This window comes from Trachypithecus francoisi, unplaced genomic scaffold, assembly GCF_009764315.1.
Source record: "Trachypithecus francoisi isolate TF-2019V2 unplaced genomic scaffold, Tfra_2.0 Lachesis_group1, whole genome shotgun sequence".
In the NCBI taxonomy this organism is placed as follows: Eukaryota; Metazoa; Chordata; class Mammalia; order Primates; family Cercopithecidae; genus Trachypithecus; species Trachypithecus francoisi.
The window spans coordinates 115,554,497-115,575,938 of NW_022681454.1; the positions used below are offsets into that span (position 1 = coordinate 115,554,497).

A 21,442-nucleotide genomic window follows, 5' to 3' on the forward strand; every position below is an offset into this window, starting at 1 on the left:
TGATGATGATGCTTCCCTCTATAGTCATCCTTCAGTATCCACAGGGAGGATTCCAGGACTCCTTCCGCCACTTGTATGATAAATCCATATATGTTCAAGTCTCTTATGGTGTACTATTTGCATATAACCTATGCACATTCTCTTGTATACTTCCAGTTATCTCTAGATTACTTATATCACCTAATACAATATTAATACTTATAGACAGTTGTTATATTGTATTGGTTTTATGTGTTTTTTTAAATCTTTATATTGCTTTTTTTTTATTTTTTAAATGCATTTTTGATCTAGGGTTGGTTGTGCATTTGTGGATATTAAACCCACAAATTCAGAGGGTCAACTGCATACATAGTTCCCTGTCCTTAGAATCAACCAGGATCTTCTGATTATTTGCACAATAGTCCCAGAGCTCTAGTATTCTCGTCAATAAATTATCAGAATGAATTGGGGAGGTTTTTTATAACATATCCTCACCCACCAATTTGTTCAATATAAATCCACTCATGGTTACAGAAATCCCAAACTCAGAATTCCCTTGAGCTGTCTCATCAGTTAGCTAATGGGTCCTTACACAAAAGGATGAAAAGTAAAAAGGGAAAGACGCAAGATATTAATAACATTTTACAATTGTTATGGTATAAAAATACCATAACATCAAGTTTAAGCCAAAAAATAAAATAAAAAGGAAAATAGCAAAAGGGAAAAAGAGGGAAGAAAGTATTAGAGTAATTAATGAAAGTACAATGCAATACCTACAAGATGTAAGTTTCATGTATAAATAGATTCACAGATTTCATTTGTAAAAGTGCTGGATACAATTCATCCCTTCACAAACATTCTCCTCTAGCTGATGACACAGTTTGATTAAAACCAGGAACAGTTTTTAGCCCCCTGGTCTTTGCTGCTTATAGTCATAAGGAATTGCAACCTAACTTGGTACCTAAATAAACTGAAAGCCTAATTTAGTAGTATATTCTTTTGTAACAAATGACTGAGTCTCAGCCAATCACAGAAGCTGAGCTTCAACCAGTCACAGATTGATACCTGATCAGACCATGCTCAAATTCGGCAAATTGAGAGCCGTAACTAATATAACTATTTATGTACCTCACTTCTGTTTCTCCACTGTAAATACTGCCTGTCCACATTGTCGAGCAGAGTTCTCTGAACCTTTCCTGATTCTGAGTGTTTTCCTATTAGAGAATTGTTCTTTGCTCAATTAAACTCTGTTAAACGTATTCTGTTAACAGAATGGACTACTGTATAGTAAACAGGTAAAAGTGAAATTATCCTTTTGAAAGAAGACATTTTCCAACAGTTAAAGAGCAATACTAAATTCATTCAGGTTCTTAGAGGTACATTTGCAATCAAGGAATTTAGATGCTTTCGAAAAGAAAAAAGTAATCTTAAAACTGAGATATTTTAAGAAGAATAAAAGGACAATTCCTTTGCCTCACTCAGTTTTCTCTAATCCTTATGGAAGCTTATTTTCTTCCCCACTCCCCTGCCACCCCATGCACCTTATTTCCAAAATGTCAGTGCATACTTATTTGTTAATCATACTCCTTCCTCTTACTAATACCACCCAGTTCCTTCCTTTCCCATCTGGCCTTGCTTCTTCAAGAAGAAAAACTTTCTTGAGACATTCCTCCCCCTTTCTAATGTAAATCAATCAAACTTGCCCAGCTTCTTTGAAATCTGCAGTTCTCCTCATTACCCTTATTAGATCAACGAAAACCACAGGCTTTTTTGTCAGCTGCCCAAGGCTCACAAAACTCCAATCTCTTTAAGAACTGGCAGTCAAAGGGAAAGTTGTGAATACTTAAAATGTTTTCTTTTAAGGCAAGTCGCATGCTTTTACACAACTGTATTCTCAATTGGACTATGAATTTCTTGAACACAGGAACCATATTTTCCTCATTTTTATAAATGCCCACCATAGGTATGCCCTAAAGAGGCCTCTTGAGCTCCAACTGCATGTACTCCCTACTGTACCATCTATGAGCATTTCAGCATTTTATGTAAAAGGAGCCTAGAGGGAAATTTGAGGGAAGAGGGTCTAGGTAGGAAACTAGTCTTGAAGCAATGTTCATATGGCAAGCAGACTATATTCTCTTAGATTGTATGTTTATTCCATTTATTCATTCTTCCATTTGTTAAAAAATATTGGCCAGGCACAGTGGCTCACGCCTATAATCCCAGCAGTTTGGGAGGCCAAGATGGGCAGATCACGAGGTCAAGAGACCGAGATCATCCTGGCCAACATGGTGAAACCCCATCTCTACTAAAAATATAAAAATAAGCTGGGTGTGGTGGTGCACGGCTGTAGTCCCAGCTACTCGGGAGGCTGAGGCAGGAGAATCACTTGAACTTGGGAGTCAGAGGTTGCAGTGAGCAGAGAGCGCACCACTGCACTCCAGCCTGGCGACAGAGCGAGACTCTCTCAAAAAACAAAAACAAAAACAAAAGACAATTACGTGTCAACTATGTGTCAGACACTATTCTTGGTGCTAGGGAATTCAGCAGAGAACAAAACAGGCAATGATCCATACTTTCATTAATAGGACATTAATATGTTAGATAGTGATAAGTATTATGAAGAAAAATAATTCAGGGAAGAATAGTGAGTTCTGGGGTGGAGGTTTTTGATTTTTTAAAATAGGAAGTCAAGATATGCACCTCGGAGAAGGTGGCATTTAGTGAAAACCTCAAAGTGGTTGAGAGAGTGATGCAGATATGTGGACAGTGTTTCAGGCAGAGAAAATAACCTGGGATGCCTGAGAAAGGCAAAGAAGTTGGGGCTACAGCAGTAAGAGCAAGAGAGTTAAGTATAGGTGTAGCTAGAGAGTTATCAGAATATAAGATTGCATAGGGCATTTTTAGGCCAATATGAGGACTGGCATTTTTAGGTCATGATGAGAACTGGCATTTACTCTGGCTAAAATAGGAAACCACTGGAGCATTTTGAGCAGAGGAATTGAACTGTCTGATTTAAAAATTTTAAAAGGTTCTGGCTACCTTGTGAGAAGAGACTGAAGTAAGATATCCATGGAAGTAGAAGACCAGTTATTAGGTTATTGCAATAATTTGGGCGAGATAAATGGATCAGGGTAATAACAGTAAACTTCGTGAGAACAGGTCAGTTGCAAATATATTCCAGGTTTTCTGACCAGATTTGATAAGGAATATAGAAAAAGAGGAAAGGACAAGGGATGACAGAGTGTAGGCAGAAAAGAGAAAAGGTTCAAAGACTGAGCCCTGTAGTATTTCAACATTAAGAGCTTGAATTGCAGAATAGGAATCATCTCAAGGCTTTAAATATAAGTGCTGAACAATCTCAAATTTATATTTCTATCCCAGACTTCTCTAAAATTCAAGTTCTAAAATCCAGTTGGTTACTTTATGTCTCCACTTGGAAACAAGTCTTGACTCAGTACTTGTATAGCAAGCAGACTATGTTCTCTTATATTGTATATTTTTCAATTTCTTCATTTCTCAATGATGTCCCATTTAGACATCTCAAAATTAATGTTCAAATTTGAACTTCTGACATTCTCTCCAAAACTCAATCTCTTTAGAGCCTTCCAAATCTGAGAGAAGAGCAACTCTGTCTTTTCCATTGCTCAAGTCCCCAAACTTGCAGTCATCCTCCCTCTCACATCCTAATATCCAATCCATCAGCAAATCCCATTAGTTCTGCCTTCCAGAATCTGACCATATCTCACCACCTACACACGCACCTGTGCACGTTGAACCAAGCCATCCTCTGTCTTTCCTAGATTATCACATAGCCTTCTAAATGGTCTTCTTGCTTCTCTCCTTGTCTCACTGTGATCCGTTCTCCACAAAGCAAGCACAGTGGTCCTGTTAGGACAGGAAGTTGCATTATCTTTTCTCTGTACAAAACTCTCTCACAGCTTCCTATCTCAGGTAGAACAAAAGCAAAGTACTTATGACTGATGGGCCTGTGCTACCTCCTAACTACTCTCTCCCTTACATGGCTCCAGTTACACTAGCCTCTTCACTTGCCTCAAATATACCCAAATATATCCCCACCTCAAGGCCTTTGTATCTGCTGCTTCTGCCTGGGGTGTTCTTTCCTTAATAAATCTTCATGGCTTGCTTCTGCATTTCCTTCAGGTCTTTACTTACATGCCACCTTCTAAACGAGGCCTTTCTTGGTCATCCTATCTAAATCACAATCTCTCCCCAAATAATGCTGCCTATTTTCTTAATATAATACTTCTTATTCTCTAACATACAGTACACTTTACTAGTTTACCTTGTCCATGCCTGTCTCTGCCACTAGAATATAAGCTCCATTAAAATGGGAAGTTTTAAAATTGTACTTACTTTTTTTTTTTTTTTTTTGAGACGGAGTTTCACGTTTCACTCTTGTTGCCCAGGCTGGAGTGCAACGGCGCGATCTTGACTCATCGCAACATTCGCCTCCTGGGTTTAAGCGATTCTCCTGCCTCACCCTCTTGAGTAGCTGGGATTACAGGCATGCGCCACCACGCCAGGCTAATTTTGTACTTTTAGTAGAGGCGAGGTTTCTCTATGTTGGTCAGGCTGGTCTCAAACTCCCTACCTCAGGTAATCCGCCTGCCTTGGCCTCCCAAAGTGCTGGGATTACAGGCATGAGCCACCGTGCCCAGCTCAAAATTGTACTTACCTCTCAACACCTAGAGCTGTCATATACCTGGTATATGACCATTACTTAAATACTTATTGAATGAATAAACTGATAAAAAGCAGAGGAGAAAAACCAGGAGTATTTTTTTTTTTGGACTCAAGGAATAAAATGTTTCAAGTAAAATGAAATATTGATGATGCATTTTTAACTTAAAATGTTCATGTTTATTTTGAGAGGTAATGAAGCTTTGCTTTTAAAGCATGTATGCCATTTCAGTATCAAGACAACTAATATAAAATAAGGGAGCTAAAGGTCCCCCAAACCACCATCCCTTCTTGCCCTACCACTGCAGATCATGGAATCAGGTGATAAGAATGAAGAATGGATGATTGAGCCAAGAGTGAGAGAAAAAACTAATATACATTGCATTCCTGCTATATGCCAAACATTATGCTGCATTATCTAACAAATATTGCCACATGCCTACCATATGCCAGAACTGTTTTAAGCACTGGGGTTACAAAGTGACTCCACCTACTAAAGAATAAAACATTAGAGCACTGGTTCTCTCCACTAATCAACCATCATAGCCTTGGAAATGAACTACCCCAAATATCGCATCGTCAGAATTATTACTGTTTTATACACCAGTGTTTGTTTCTCTTTTATCTCTAAGTATGTTCAAGTTTCTGCTTCTGAAACACACACACACACACACACACACACACACTTTCTCTCTCTCTCTCATACGCTTGTAGAACTTGCTTTCCCTTCTAGAAATTGAACTCTCTCTCTCTCTCCTCAGTTCACAGCCAGTCCTTTCAAATACATAGTTGCCATTTGCCGCATACACTTCCTATCCACTCATTCTTATCTTAAATCCCTTCTATTTGGATTCTGTTACCACCACATTACAGAAGTGTCTCCAAATTCTGCTGATGACCTACTTCTTGCCAAATCAAGTGACCTTTTCTCATGTGTCATTCTCTGTGGCTTTTTTGCAGACCTTGGCAGTGCCTTAAAATTCTCTTTTCTTTTGAATTTTGCTCTTCTGTTTCTTCCAGTGTCTTTCTTTTTCGTGTTCATTCATTCATTTATTCAACAAACTTACTAGGCACTGAATGTTTTGCTCTCGAATTGCAGCATACTTTAATGAGAAAAAGCAGGGGGGTTTGGATTCTAGCAAACTACATGGAAAACCAATGGATTAGTGGAAGTTTGGATGGTAAGCATAAAATTAGAATAAAGAGATTTATACAACTCATATTTTGTAAATGATATCTGGTTCTAATTCATCAATATATCATGTCCATATAGTATATGCTTATCAAATATTCCAAGCTCTTCACTGTTTATTGTTGGGTGCCTTGTTTCTCAGCAATCTCTCCTCTGAGCTACACAAGCTTTATTTAAATTAATAACATCACAAATCAAGTTACATCAATATCTTTCTCAGTTAAGGAACCATTCTATTTGTTCTCTCTGTGTGACCTTTAACAAATGACTTAATCTCTCGCTGCCTCATCTGCAAATGGGGTTTCAGCCATTTTTATTTAAGGTGACTGATGTGGTTTGGCTGTGTCCCCACCCAAACCTCATCTTGAATTGTAGCTCCCATAATTCTCATGTGTTGTGGGAGGGACCTGGTGGCAAATAACTGAATCATGGGGACAGCTTCCCCCATACTGTTCTCATGGTAGTGAATACATCTCATGAGATCTAATGATTTTATAAGGGGTTTCCCCTTCTGTGTGGCTCCCATTCTCTCTTGCCCACCACCATGTAAGACGTCCCTTGCTCTTCTACCATGATTGTGAGGTCTCCCCAGCCACATGGAACTGTGAGTCCATTAAACCTCTTTTTCTTTATAAATTACCCAGTCTCGGATATGTCTTTATCAGCAGCATGAGAACAGACTAATACAGTGACTTTGCATATGTTGATAACATCTTTTCATAAGTTTATGTGAAAGTTAAAGTTTTTCATGCTAATAACAATAATGGCTAACATTTATTACTCACTTAATATATGCCAGGCATTATGATAAGTACTATGCAATGCAACAGCCTTGGACTCTTAATAATGTGCTCGTCCCTCTTTTATAGTCATGCTGCAGAAGCTCTGGCATGTGATGCACTGCTGTGAGATCTAGGCTCTGTCACTAAATTTCTTGACTATATACTCTTTTTTATTGTTTTTATTTTTTTGAGAGGGAGTCTCACTGTGTCACCTAGGCTGGAGTGCTGTGGTGCAATCTTAGCTGACTGCAACCTCCAACTCCCGGGTTCAAGCGATTCTCCTGCCTCAGACTCCCGAGTAGCTGAGATTATGGCCCCTGCCACCATGCCTGGCTAATTTTGGTATTTTAGTAGAGACAGGGTTTCACCATGTTGGTCAGGCTGGCCTTGAACTCCTGACCTCAAATGATCCGCCCGCCTCAGCCTCCCAAGGTGTTGGGATTGCAGGTGTGAGCCACTCCACCCAGCTGTATATACTCTTTTTTGAACAAACAGCTTCATGTTTCCTTTATTGAACTTTAAGTTTAATTAGGTCATGCTAAATTTGTATGTAGGAGAAGGAGGAGATTTTCTTGCAGGTGTGAGAAAACTTAAAACAAAAAGTTTCAGTATTTTGAATCTGTGCTATATAGGAAAACTACAGTCTGGCTCTAATTGTGCAAGGAAATATGACAAAGTTCTGGATAAGTGCTGGGATTACGCAAGCAAAGGAAAAAAGTGATTCGCGGGTTTGCTTTGGCAACTTGTTTCCTAATATTCCTGTATTTGAAACTTTCTTTCCAAGTTCCCAACCCTATTAGGTTAGCTTGTGTCCTCGACGAGCTGGTCATTAGCCTCTGCTTATCCCTTCTTCTCCCCAGCTTACCTTAAGGCTTAAGAGCTTAGAAGGAAACACTTTGGTAAAAGAAATAAATTTACAAAGAAAGAAGGTATAACAAGGGGCTTCCATATGAACAAATTATTTGGATGGAGTTAGATTTAATTCTCATTATTGGCAGTGATGGTGGTAAGTGTGTTTGTGATGGTGTGGTACATGGGCCAAGAAAGGAAGGAGAGGTCTGCACAGCAAATGGCTTCCATTTGTTTATGTTAGGCATTTTAATCACTTTAGTATTTGCACAGCTGAAGGAAAGGAAAGCACCCTGAGAAAAGACACCATGAGGAACTCTAGAAGTTTGCAAACAAGAAAAACATGAGTTGGAAAACAGCCACAAATGTTATAAGTAAAAAGCACCTCACCCCAAATAAACCTAATATTAGGATGTTAAATTCAAGAGGAAATTAGTAAGGAGCACACTGCAATAATTTTTCTGAAAACTCTCAACTCTGCTTCATTTTTGTTACATAGATATCAATGCAGAGGTATTTAGAGAAGATGAGGAAAACAGAGATGTCTGCACAGTATGGTGAGAAAAAAACAAAAGCCTTTGGATCAGACAGAACGAATTTGTTATTCCATCTTTGTAACATACAGGTACGACGCTTTGGGGATTTTACTTACTCTCTCAGAATTTCAGTTTTCTTATCTGTAAAACAGGGCTAACCGTGCCTAGCAAACATTAACTGAATAGTGGTTGGAATTTTTCCTCTTAACACTCTCGTTACCCTTAGGCCTTTATTGTAATGAAACTAGTTGAAAATTCATCTATCTTTTTTGTGCTGTCCCACATTGGCTGGTAGAATGATTACCCTGTCAATGCCTATTCCTATTCTGCCCTTGTGATGGCCTGCTCAGGAGGTCAGTTATAGGCTGCATCCTCCTCAGTATAGGAAAATAGAAACCATGGAAGACATAGCAGGCCAATTAAGCATCAAGAAGAAAGCACAGGATATTTTACACAAACCAAAGGCCATGCTTCCATAGACAACTTCACCAAGGGTGTGTTGTTTACGCCACTTTTGTTATATTTTCAAACAGATTCTTTCCTCCCAGAGTTAGCACTGTAACTAAGGCCCTGAAGGCTGGTAAAGAACCGATTGTCCCTTCAGACTAGTCACTCAACACTGGTCTGGCAGCTGTCCTGTTTGGGTTATGTGTGCCTCAGTCCAGAGCTGAGTCTCAATAATGGCAATGTTTTGTCTGCCCACCTAGCAAACAGTGAGTTCCCACATTCTGCCTACCTCCCCAATCCTCCCCTAATCTCTAACTGCCCACAGCCACCTAATATAGACTGTCAACGGGACAAGAGAAACACAGAATTAAAAAACAAGTGTTCAGTTAGAGGCAGGTCGATGTAGACTTTGTTTACCAGTTGGCTAAAGTGCTCATGTTTACCACTGGCTGAATAAGGTTGCCTTTCATGAGTCCTCATGGAGTGGATTTTTGTTAGGTATAGCAATAAAAGTCATTTTACTTAATCTTTTTTTCTCTTTTGGCAATTGGTGAAGGAGTTGGAAATGCAACTGTGGCCAGCCCCAGCAGTGGAAATAGTTTGGTTACAGAGGTGTTGAAAATCTCTGTCAAAAACGTGTTTCTCACTAGCCTCCCAAGGCACAAGTTTCTACCATTAGAATCCTATTATTTTGCCTGTAAGAAAAGATCGTATCGTCTATCTTTAGTACCAGTTAGTTTAAAATACTTTGGGCCTTGAAAGAAAGATAAAGTACTACTCTGCTTAAACTGGGGTGAAGGAGAAGCTTCAAGGGAAGAAATGAGTAGCAGGACAAGGGTAGGAATCGAGTCTCTGGGAGTAGGAGACATCCTTTTCTAGTCTATAGTGTGTGTGTGTGTGGTCATGGGGTAGGAGGGTGTGAGCTGAGGACAAAAGATGATCTCAGTATGACGAATTTGGGCTGAATTTTAATTTTGTCTAGTACCAGATCTCTGTGCAGATGAAATAGAAATCGATTAAATGTGACTTGATTTAAACTTAGAAGGCATTGGCTTTCAGTATGGACCACCTGTAGTAACCATTAAAGTTATGCTTAAAGTTCACCATTTGTGCCATGAAGCACATGGATAGCGTATCCTGTTTGAAGACTGCAACACCAGTGATTTGTTCTTTCTTCTTTTTCAGAACAGGTGATAACTCAGAGACCAGAAAGTTAGATTATGTATAAATGAACTTACGAAACAAGGCAAGAGACTTTTAAGTAGAATATATTTGAAAAGTAGATAAAAAGGTGTAAGACCTTATATTCAGTAAAACTTTTACAATCTTTTAAAATAGAGTATCTATTTTCATTTTGGAAACCAAAATTAATATAACAATGATTATCCGTTGAGGACACCATTTCAACCTTTAGAATTGTACATAACATAAAGTTGGAAACATGAAGATGATCAAACAGGAAAACCAGAACTCTCTTAATCTATGTTTTTTTAACTGAATAATGCAGTTGATTGCTCTAAAATTCTAAATCCTACCATATTGCAGAAATCATAGCAAAAGGAAAAAAATCATTTATTAAACTTTTACTAAGTATAAGGAATTTCTAAATTATCCCATGTAAAATGTCCATGACTTTATGTGATAGATACTGTAATCACCATTTTATAGATGAGAAAACAGTTTAAAAGACTTGTCTAATAGCACACTATGGTAAAGGCTACAGCCAAGAACATATGGGCACTCAAAGGATTTTGAGAGGGAATTTAAATTTATTTTCTTTTTTTTTTTTTTTTTTTTTTTGAGGCGGAGTCTCGCTCTGTCGCCCGGACTGGAGTGCAGTGGCCAGATCTCAGCTCACTGCAAGCTCCGCCTCTCGGGTTTACGCCATTCTCCTGCCTCAGCCTCCTGAGTAGCTGGGACTACAGGCGCCCGCCACCATGCCCGGCTAGTTTTTGTATTTTTAGTAGAGACGGGGTTTCACCGTGTTAGCCAGGATGGTCTCAATCTCCTGACCTCGTGATCCGCCCGTCTCGGCCTCCCAAAGTGCTGGGATTACAGGCTTGAGCCACCGCGCCCGGCCTAAATTTATTTTCTTTGGCAAAATAGTTTCTCATTTGATACCTAATTATAATTTCAGTGCAAATGTTTGCTTAGAAGCAATTGCAATAGGTTAACTAGATTAGCTTAAACCTGCTATCTACAACCTTTAGCTTTCTCTTTTTTTTTTTTTTTTTTTAAAACAAGGTCTCGTCTCGCCCGGGCTGGAGTGTGGTGGCTTGATCATGGATTACTGCAACTCCTACCTCCTGGACTCAAGCAGTCTTCCCACCCCAGCTTTTGGAGTAGCTGAGATTACAGGTGCATGCCACTCACTTGGCTAATTTTTGGGTTTTTTGTTTTTGTTTTTTGATAGAGACAGAGTTTTGCTAGCTGGCCTAGGCTGGTCTCAAACTCCTGGACTCAAGCGATCCACCCACCTTGGCCTCCCAAAGTGCTATGATTTACAACCTCAAACTTTCAGTCCTATGATCGGGCACCAAAATGTATAACCTATTTCAATGTTATAAAATACAACTCCTCCCACAAATAGCCACCACCTTTGTATATTCAAGCAACTGTTCATTTGAATTCCAAACTCATGCCAAATCTCTAATGCATTCTGCAGTTAATCATCAACCTACTCATTCATTCATTCATTCAATGAATATTGAGTGCTTACCATATGCCAGATACAATTCCAACTGCTGAAGATACAAAGCCCAAGCCATTACAGGATTCATAGTTTAGTGGAAAAAAGAGATATCACATAGATAGATGCAACTTCTACCTCCTGGACTCAAGCAATCTTCCCACCCCAGCCTTCGGAGTAGCTAGGATTATAGGTGCTAGTAAAACTGTTGAGGACACCATTTCAACCTTTAGAATGGTACATAACAAACTTTTGCTAGATAGACAGATAGATAGATAGATAGATAGATAGATAGATAGATAGATTAGATAGATAGAATAATGTTGACATGTTCTTAGTGAAAAAACTGAGTTGTCACTCAGCAACAATTATTTCCTTTGTTAGTAAGTTATGTATGAATTTTAATTGGGCTCATGACCACCTAGGATAGAAGCTACACTTCCCAACCTTTCCTGAGTTATGCACGGCTATACGGCTAAGATCTGCCCAATGGGATGTAAATGGAAGTATGAACAATATCAGACATGTTCTGAAAAGAAGACAGTGTTCCCTTCTCATTATTTGCTCTTTTTCCTGATGGTTGAAATATATGCATGCTGACTGGAGCTGGGGCAGCCAATTAGGCCCAAGGGGTCTGCATTTTAGGGATAGTGGAGCAAAACGTTAGAGGGTAACTGAGCCCTTGATAAGTATGTCAATCATGCAAACCCTCAATTACTTACCTCTAGACTAAGCTTACCTGTGAGAGAAACACCTTCCATCTTTTTACAGTTCTGTCTTGGAGGAGTTTCTGTCACTCCCCTTTGACTTTTATCTTAACTAATAGAAAAATATAAAGAAAATTTAGCAAAGTAAGGGACTAGCGAGTGGCACAGTGTGATATTTTAGACAAAGTGATTAGGGAAGGATTTTATGAGGGATTGTTATCTGAGCAGACTCCTGAATGCATGACTATGTCATGTGAATAGGGAGAAAGTATGGAAGGGGGAAATAGTAAAAGGAATACAGTATCTACTTTCATTTTGGAAACCAAAATTAACATAATGATTATCTGTTGAGGATACCATTTCAACCAAGGAAAGGGGGAAATAGTAAAAGGAAAGGGGGAAGTAGTAAAAGGAAAAGCCCAGAGATGAGAACATGCTTTCGTGTCCAGGGACCATCAAGGAGGCCAAACCTTTTGAAAGGCAAACCTTTCAAATCTTTTCATGCCCGCAAATGAAAATCCTTGACCCTAGACATTGTAGAGACTAGTCAACTTTGCAAGGACTGGTCTCTGCAGGCCTCTTCAAAAAGCATGACCCAGTTGTGAGTCTCAGCTTTTACCCAGCTTCATGGCTCATCCTCTAATGGTCCATTTCAAAATGCTTCCTGAGTTCACTATTCAAATACTACGCACTTTTCTGAACCTAGCATGAATTCTTACTCCAGCTTAAGAACTGGCTCTATTGATCCACCCCTTCCTTTCTTCTTGAGTCTACATAGATATTACTGCCTATATTGTTCATTTTAATTATGAATAATCTATCATTCTGTTCTGATTCATGTGTGTGTCTCTTGCCCCCTCAATTAAGATGTAACATAAGAGCTAGTTGTTTAAAAGTGTTTAAAATCCCTTTTGGCTACTATCTGTTCAAACAAAAAGTGCTCACTAAAAACTTTCTGCATGTCCAATGAATGCTTCATTTAACCGTCTCACAAACTAGAAACACAATGGAGAGAGCCTAATCTTTCCCTGTTCCTCCCTTTCGCCAGGAAGATATGAGTAGCTAAAGTATTTGGTGCTATATATAGTCAGTTGATGTCAGCTGAATGCCAGTCTCTTCAGAAAAGCTCAGTCCCCAGTTTGAGTCAGAGTAGGGACCATGCTGTCCCAGGTTCAAGGATAAAAACCATCAGGCCCAAGTGCCATCCATAGTCCATCTCCAGAGTCTTCCTCCACAAACTGGGATTCATCCCCGCTGAAAAAGCACAATCTAACAGCAAGGTGAGTATGTTGTTTCCTAAAATGTTTTATTAGTCAGTTGTCCAAGGAGATTCAGAATTGTGACTCATAAATGGGTGTTCTCTGCTTTAAAGCGCAGCTGTTGCCAATATTAAAATGCTACCACCAAAGAATTCTGGTTTAATCTAGTGTCTTCTTCATTCTTACAGTTTGCTGGAATTGATGGAGTGTGATGCTGGTACAAATGAAGGCCAGTGAAGAGACAATGATAGATTAAAATACTGTGGAGAAAAGAGAGGGAGGGGAAAGGAGACCAGCAATTTCATTGTTTCTCATTGTCTGATGATCATTATATTAATGTCCAGATAAGACTGGGTCTCTGTTCACTGTGACATTGCCTGTCAATGAATAACATACTCTGTCACCAGATAAGGAATGCATATTGAAGTCTTTCAGTAGCAAGCGATAATAATTTTAATAAAGAACAAAGATGTTGTCTTTCACAACAGTGATTATGAGACACTCCAAATGAGTTCTTCACATTGCCTCAATAATGTCCCTTTGTTTTTAACAGGGAACAAACAAACCATGCTATCACATAATGCTATGGTGAAGCAGAGAAAACAGCAAGCAACAGCCATCATGAAGGAAGTCCATGGAAATGGTATCAATAAAAATCCTTCGTAGCATTAATATAGATCAGCATGAATGTGGCTCCAACCTGACGTTGTTTAATATTCCATAGTTTACTTCCTTTAAATTCTTGCTGTTCTGTCATAACAAACCTAGAGCTCTAGGGGGTGTAGAAAAGCCTATGGTAACTAATCCTTTTGTAGTCATCCTTTCTCATTTGGAAGCTATTTTCAGAGGAACAACTGCGGTAAAAGGCATGAAGCAATCTGACAGCTGATGTACATTCTGCTTGGCCTGCCTTCCACATTATAAGTTAAGATCACTCTAGATTCTTTTTTTTTTCTGGACAAGTCTCATACAATCTTCTCTTCATTGTCCATCCCACATGGTTTAGCTTGATTTCTTTTACCTTACATTATATAAATCACTCAAAATAAGTTCTGTCATCTTTTTTATAAAGCTATTAAGTTAGAATTCATATTTATTGCTTATTATTTAACTCCATTTCTATTGCTTATTTATTTAACCTTCAAATTTGGTAATTGATTTACTAACATATTTTGTGTGCAAAGTCTACTTTTATTTGTAACTTCTGAGAAAATATAAAGTTATTATAGTCTTAAAGCATATGACTCAAAAATATAAATATATATTACATACAATGTACTATTTCACTCTCTCCTTTTCTTTAAATTCCAGCAAATAACTTGAGAAACCAATGCTTTATAACTTGCATTTTGAGTCTTATAAAGGAAATTCAACTTTGTTTATAAGCAAGGTATAACATCAATTTTAAAAGTTAAGAAAAAAAAATTCAGGTACTCTTAGGAGCTGATTTGAGCCATTCCAGATATATTTGTGGAATTTTCAGAATGCCTCCTTATTTCCTCTCTACTGACAAGGAATGCAGCCTTTCACCACTACATTATTGAGACCTAGAATCTTGAGACCTGGGAAGAGTATTGAGCATAATGTTTTCATACTGCACCTTCCATAAAGCAAGAGGAACAGAATCAAAGACTTTTAGGTGCTCCCCACACAATGTAGTCATAACTAAGAGGTCCTGTTGTTGTTTTCTATTTTCTGCAATACAAAACCACTATACTGGATTCAACTTGGTTCTCCTGTTTTACTATAATGTCAAATTAGCTTGGAATAAAATGAGAATAATTCTGAATCAGATGCCAGAACTGAACTCGTACCAATCCAAAGTTCCAAAATTCATGCCTCTTTTTAAAATTTCATGCATCTTTGTATTTCCAGCTTCAAGTAGTTTACTTGAAATTATTTTATCGCTTCCCTGATCAATGTGTCAAAAATCAGATGATCACTAGAGTTTGTGACAAAGTTGTTTACCTTAAAATAAGACTTTTTATGTTATTGTTTTCTAATGGAATCCTAATCATAAAACAGTCAGTCCATTTAATGTGTTCCAGCCTAAGTCATGTGTTGGAGTCTACTCTGTTAGCTCTGACATAGGTCATAAAGGTAAGAAGTTTTTTTTCCTTTTTTATAAACATAACTATTGTTTTTATGAAAAATACTTGGGGAAAAAACACACAATTATATATCAAAGTGGAGGAAACCCTCAAAACCACTATCTCACCACCAGTAAATCCTAGCCACGGAGTCAGCTGAAACCTCCCTCCCATGTCACTGGATGAGTTCCAGCTCCCTTAAGAGGAGTCACATGCTCTGTCTTTGTTGGAATGTCAAGTATTTCAGATAACGTGGGGATAATCAGACTCTTTCCAAGCTCATCCCAGATGAAATAACTTCAGTACTTTATGAAACAGCTCAAATATTTTTCTTCTCTTATTTCCTCTGACATTTTATATGGAACTTCACTATTTGATGATGTTTAGCGATCTGGAGCTAGGGGAGTATAATTTTTTCTCAGGATGCAGAAATAAAATGAACTTCAGAGAAACTTTTTTGGGAGTGATCCTCCAAACTTTCAAACATTTTGCAGCAGTAAAAATCTGGATAATTTAAGATAAAACATGCAACTGCTTTGATCTTAATTGTAAGACAAATAAATCAAATTTTGACTGGATTGTCCTTTATAAAGACAAATGGAAAAGGGTATTCCAGTCAAAATCCCCTTTTACTACATTCCCTCCTCTCCCCTTGTGCATCGGAATTTTTTTTCAGCATCATAACTCATTTAATTTTTATTACTACTTTCCAAAAACATTTAGCTTGGAGGAGTATGAAATGTGACAATGAGTTGGCTAAATCAGTCGTTGTCCTCTGAACATGAGGTGGAAATTCAATCCCGTTCTTGTAGGGGAAAGAGATTGCAGTGGGTGAGTCTTTGAGATAAATCAGTAGAAAAATATAAGAATCAGAAATGGAGAGTTTTACATCACAACCCTCATTCCATCAGAAGGAGAAATAACCTCAAAGATTTACTGAAAAATTCTCTTCATATAGATTATAATGCTAACTGCACAGAATGAGTAAGAAGTGGATAACTCCCAGCCTCTACTAATCACACCCCCAAATTGTTGCTCATTTTGAATCCATTATGATTTGGTTTCAAATTATATACTAGAAGCAAATATACCACACTCCCAACAAATGACTAACAAAAAGCATCCCAAACATGAAGGCTGCCTGCTTTTAGATTTACCTTCCTCATATCATAGTTATGATTACCATCATCATCATCTTGGCAGGAAGCAGAGCTAATGGTAAAGCTGTCCTGGTTACTTTTGTGAGACAAACCTCTGTGCTTTATATAAAAGTATCTCAGCCACAGTTGTTACCATCTAACAAGTGCTATTGTAAAAGACAAAAAAATAATTTGGCATTATCTGTGCATGAATTAGTTATGGAGACGAGAAAAGACGGCCTCTAATAGTCCCCACCCATGAGCCCTACGTAATTTACCCCTAAATCTGTACATATTTTCCAGTATTAATCATATTTTTCTCTTGTTCAGTAACTCATTTGAAACTTGAAGACTGAAGGAAGAGAGAGAGGTAGGAAAGAATGAAAGGATAGGAAGTAATAAACTGATAAAGAGATGGGGCAATCAGAATAAAATAAGGAGAGGCACTCTAGAGAAACTGGCATCTGTTTAGAAATGCTGGGGGAAAGGAATTGGAATTTTAAAAACCATAAGAAGAACTGGGAGTATGATGTTCCCTGACTTCAAGCATGGATATTGCTGACAGTTTAGAATAAGAGCTTCATAAATAGAGAAGACCACAGTGCCTCCTAAGTAAGCTTCGGTCACCCTACAGTCCTCTCACCTGGGTTCTAGGAGGGCTTTTTTTTGGTATGTTTTTTGTTTGTTTGTTTGTTTCTCCTCATAATTGGGCAACAGCTTTTCCCAGCACACAGAAGAGAACTGGGCAGGTTGTTTCTGTAACTTCAGGAAGAGAGCTTAGCTTTTGGTCTGAAAACAGGAAGCCCAGGTTCTAAATGGAGTGCTGTTGTTAATGTGGTACCAGGGATCCTGGGTTCCAGACTAGACATCAGATTTCACATCAGAAAATGAGGAAGGCTGGATTTGCTGATACATCTAATTATAAAATTCCATGATTCTAATTTACTGAGCTATGTGCAGAAGCCAAACATCAGTGTGTTTGAGTTCTCCCATCAGTAACAAAGGAAATGATAATATTGACATAAATTGCAAGGACTCTTTGAAAATAAGTACAAAGTCTAGAATTTCAGATGAACGATTACATGAAGACCACTTTTACTTCTCTTGTAGGAACGTATCTTAAACTGTAACTAATCAAATCTTCAAAATCAAAATGAAGACGCCAAAAAGGCCTTTCACACCTCCTATCAAATATAAAAAGTTTATAGAAGAAGAACTTAATGATTCAGTGTACAAGTTTGGTAATTTTCTGTTGTTTGTTTTAACCTTTCACATTAGCATTCTCATAGCCCCAAGAAAAATAAGAGCTAGAAAGGTTTGCACGTTTTATTTTGAAAAGTAGTGTGCAGTCATATCTTGTGAATTCATAAGTTTTCTAAGCATCTAACCTCTAATAAAGCACTCCAGAAAACTAGTACAAGAGAACTAGGCTAAATTGTATTTTATACTGAAGTTGAAATTGTAGAGTTTAATTCTAGCTATATTAGTCCATCATCCTAGCTTTCTTTGAATACTTTTTCACTCAAATATGTTTTAGATACACATCCTATAAACAGTACTAGATTATTCTGTTTGTGTAATTCAGTACATTGGTAATCTCATTTTTTGAATGCTTATAGATTTATGGTTTTTAAATAATGTTTTTATTAATGACTAATTTTTTAAAACTTTATAAAATAGCCTTAGAACTCAAATCAAGATAAAGACGTATGAAATAAGAAAATAAAGAATCACAGATGGTATTCAAAATCAACATTTTTATGTAGAGATAATTATCACAGAACTTTTTATCAATTGGAGTTTTAAGGCATTACCCAAAATCACAGTCTGGACTATGATCTTACATGTTATATGTAATATGTACATACATATTACTTTATAGAAGAACATATTTTGTGGACTATTATTCAATCACATAGGCCAACTGTCCAGGGACAGGAGGAAGAGTTCTCTGCAAATGCAGGTAATCAATAAGCCCACCCTAAAGCAAATAAGCTTCAGCTAGCTACCCTCTAGTAATTGCAGTTGCCAATCATGGTAGAACAGTTTTAAAAGGTATTTTGTCTTACTACAATTATTTGTAAGTGAGTGTCTTTGCAAACTATGGATTAGATTAACTCATCTAACTGAAGTTACGGATCAGTGTAAATGACACCAATAAGAAAGTATACCTAGCCATATTATTTTTTCTTTTTTTTTTTGAGATGGAGTCTGGCTCTATTGCCCAGGCTGGAGTGCAGTGGTTCAATCTCGGCTCACTGCAACCTCCGCTTCCTGAGTTCAAGTGATTCTCCTGCCTCAGCCTCCTGAGTAGCTGGAATTACAGGTGCCTGCCACTACGCTCAGCTAATTTTTGTATTTTTTTAGTAGAGATAGGGTTTTGCCATGTTGGCAGGGCTGATCTCGAACTCTTGACCTCAAGTGATCCACCTGCCTCAGCCTCCCAGAGTGCTGGGATTACAGGCATGAGCCACCATGCCTGGCCTTATTTTCAATAGATGATCTAATGCCACAAAGACAACCTTCTAACCCATGAAGGCAAGGATATGTATTCTAAATAAAACATATCATTTATCAAGCATCAAGATTAAACACACCATTAAGAACTTGTGCAAGGGTTTTCAGTGAAGGGCAGGGAACAGCTGAACTTGGAATCTGTGTGCTCAGATGACAGCGTTCTTGACTCTGAAAGTTTAAGTAATGAGAGTGATCATGCATTAGATTCCTTAACTCACAAATGTTTCTGAAACGCTTGCTCCAGTGACATCATAAATTTAACTATTAGAAGGGAAGGGAAGGGAAGAAAACCTTGGAGACTTTTGTTTGTGTGTTTTATTTGTTTATGCAAAATATCCCTGACACTGATGAATGTGTCCATTAGTATGCTATTATATATTTAACAATTGGTTCTCAAATGGGGCAGCAGTAGGGATGTTCTGATTTGTAGAATTTGCCAATTTCTGTGATATAAATGCTCCCACCATGACCAAATTCAAGCTACCACCATGGAAGCCCTAAATACAGAGTTGGAAAGAGATACACAGTAGTAGAACATTACATATTTTCCCCATACAGATACAATGGATATAAATAACCTCAAGAGCATAACGTCTCTTCTGTCTTTTATAATCTAAATGGAACTTGCTAGTCTGAATCCAGAATCAAAAAATTGAAATACCGCATCCCATCACACTGTCTAGTATGTTGAGGGATATTCATAGACACACTGAAAAATAAACTTGCTCATCCTTCCATGGTCCAAACACATAGTGACAGAGACTCCAAACACTTGCAAATAAGTAAGTGTGAATATTCCCTGTAGAACTCAGCAAAGTTGACGAGCAAATCTCAGGAAATTGTTGTAAAATACCCTCACATACTCTGCTCTGTTTTTCTTATGCCTTTTCCATAGGCTATTTCTACCATTCCTGGGGACTGCGAAGCACAGCATTTTGTTTTGTTTTGTTTGGGGATGCTAGAGAGCCAAACAGAGCTGTTCTTCACTGCATTAGAAAGAGGTATAAAAATTTTAAAACAGTTTTAATAATAGACTTTATTTTGTAGAGCAGTTTTAGGTTTGCAGGAAAGTGAGGGAGAAAGTACAATAAGTTCCCATATAAACTTCTTCCCTGCTGCTGTTTCCTGTATTATTAGCATCTTGCATCAGTGTGTATTTGTAACAACTGATGAACCAATATTGATAACTGTTGCAGTCCATTTTGTGCTGCTATAACAGAATACCTGAGACTGGGTAGCCTATACTGAACAGAAATTGGTTCATGGTTCCAGAGGCCAGGTAGTCCAATATCAAGGTGCCAGCATCAACGGAGGGTCTTTTTGCTGAGTCATCACATGGCAGAGGACAAGAAAGAAAAGGGGGCTGAATTCATCCTTGTATAAGGTCACAAATCCCACCCATGAGGGTGGGGTACTCATGGCTTAATTACCTTTTAAAGCTCTAGGCTCTTAATACTGTCACAATGGCAATTAAATTTCTTTCTTTTCTCTTCTTTTCTTTTTATTTTTTTTGAGATGGAGTCTTGCTGTATCACCCAGGCTGGAGTGCAGTGGCCTGACCTCGGCTCACTGCAACCTCTGCCTCCTGGGTTCAAGCGATTCTCCTGCCTCAGTCTCCCGAGTAGCTGGGATTACAGGTGCACACCACCACGCATGGCTAATTTTTGTATTTTTAGTAGAGATGTGATTTCACCATATTGGCCAGGCTGGTCTCGAACTCCTGACCTCATGATCTGCCCACCTGGGCCTCCCAAAGTGCTGGGATCCACCGCGCCTGGCCTGGCAATTAAATTTCTTTCTTTTTTTTTTTTTTTTTGAGACGGAGTCTCGCTGTGTCGCCCAGGCTGGAGTGCAGTGGCGCGATCTCGGCTCACTGCAAGCTCCGCCTCCCGGGTTCCCGCCATTCTCCCGCCTCAGCCTCCGAGTAGCTGGGACTACAGGCGCCCGCCACCGCGCCCGGCTAGTTTTTTGTATTTTTAGTAGAGACGGGGTTTCACCGTGTTAGCCAGGAGGGTCTCGATCTCCTGACCTCGTGATCCACCCGCCTCGGCCTCCCAAAGTGCTGGGATTACAGGCTTGAGCCACCGCGCCCGGCCGCAATTAAATTTCAAAATGAGCTTTGGAAGGGACACACATTCAAACCATAGCATTAACTAAAGTCCGTAGTTTACATTAGGATTCACTCTTTGTGTTACGCAGTTCTATGGGCTTTCACAAATGCAGTGTCGTATATCTGCCATTACAGCATCACACAGGATAGTTTCTCAGCCCTAAAAATCCCCTATGCTTCAGTTATTCATCCCTGTCTCTCTACCTCCTTCCAAGTCCTTGGCAACTATGGATCTTTATGCTGCCTTCTAGTTTTGTCTTTTCCAGAATGTCAAATAGCTGGAATCATACAGTAAGCAGATTTTTCTGACTGGCTTCTTTTACTTAGAAATATGCATTTAAGGATTCTTCATGTCTTTTCATGGCCTGATAGCTCTTAATTAAATTTTTTATCTTGAGATTTTTTTTTTTTAGATAATCATAGTTTCACACGCAGTTGTTAGATA

General features: G+C 38.4%; 1 protein-coding gene across 1 annotated transcript in view; it reads left to right on the plus strand.

Moving 5' to 3' along the window:
• Positions 1-12,963: 12,963 nt before the first annotated feature.
• The window catches only part of MYOZ2 (myozenin 2), a 53,935-nt gene continuing 45,456 nt past the window's right edge, over positions 12,964-21,442 (plus strand). The window contains exons 1-2 of the mRNA XM_033215121.1: positions 12,964-13,162; positions 13,695-13,784. Of these exons, the coding sequence (XP_033071012.1) occupies positions 13,709-13,784 (76 nt within the window). The 5' untranslated portion in view covers positions 12,964-13,162; positions 13,695-13,708. The remainder of the gene's footprint in view (positions 13,163-13,694; positions 13,785-21,442) is intronic.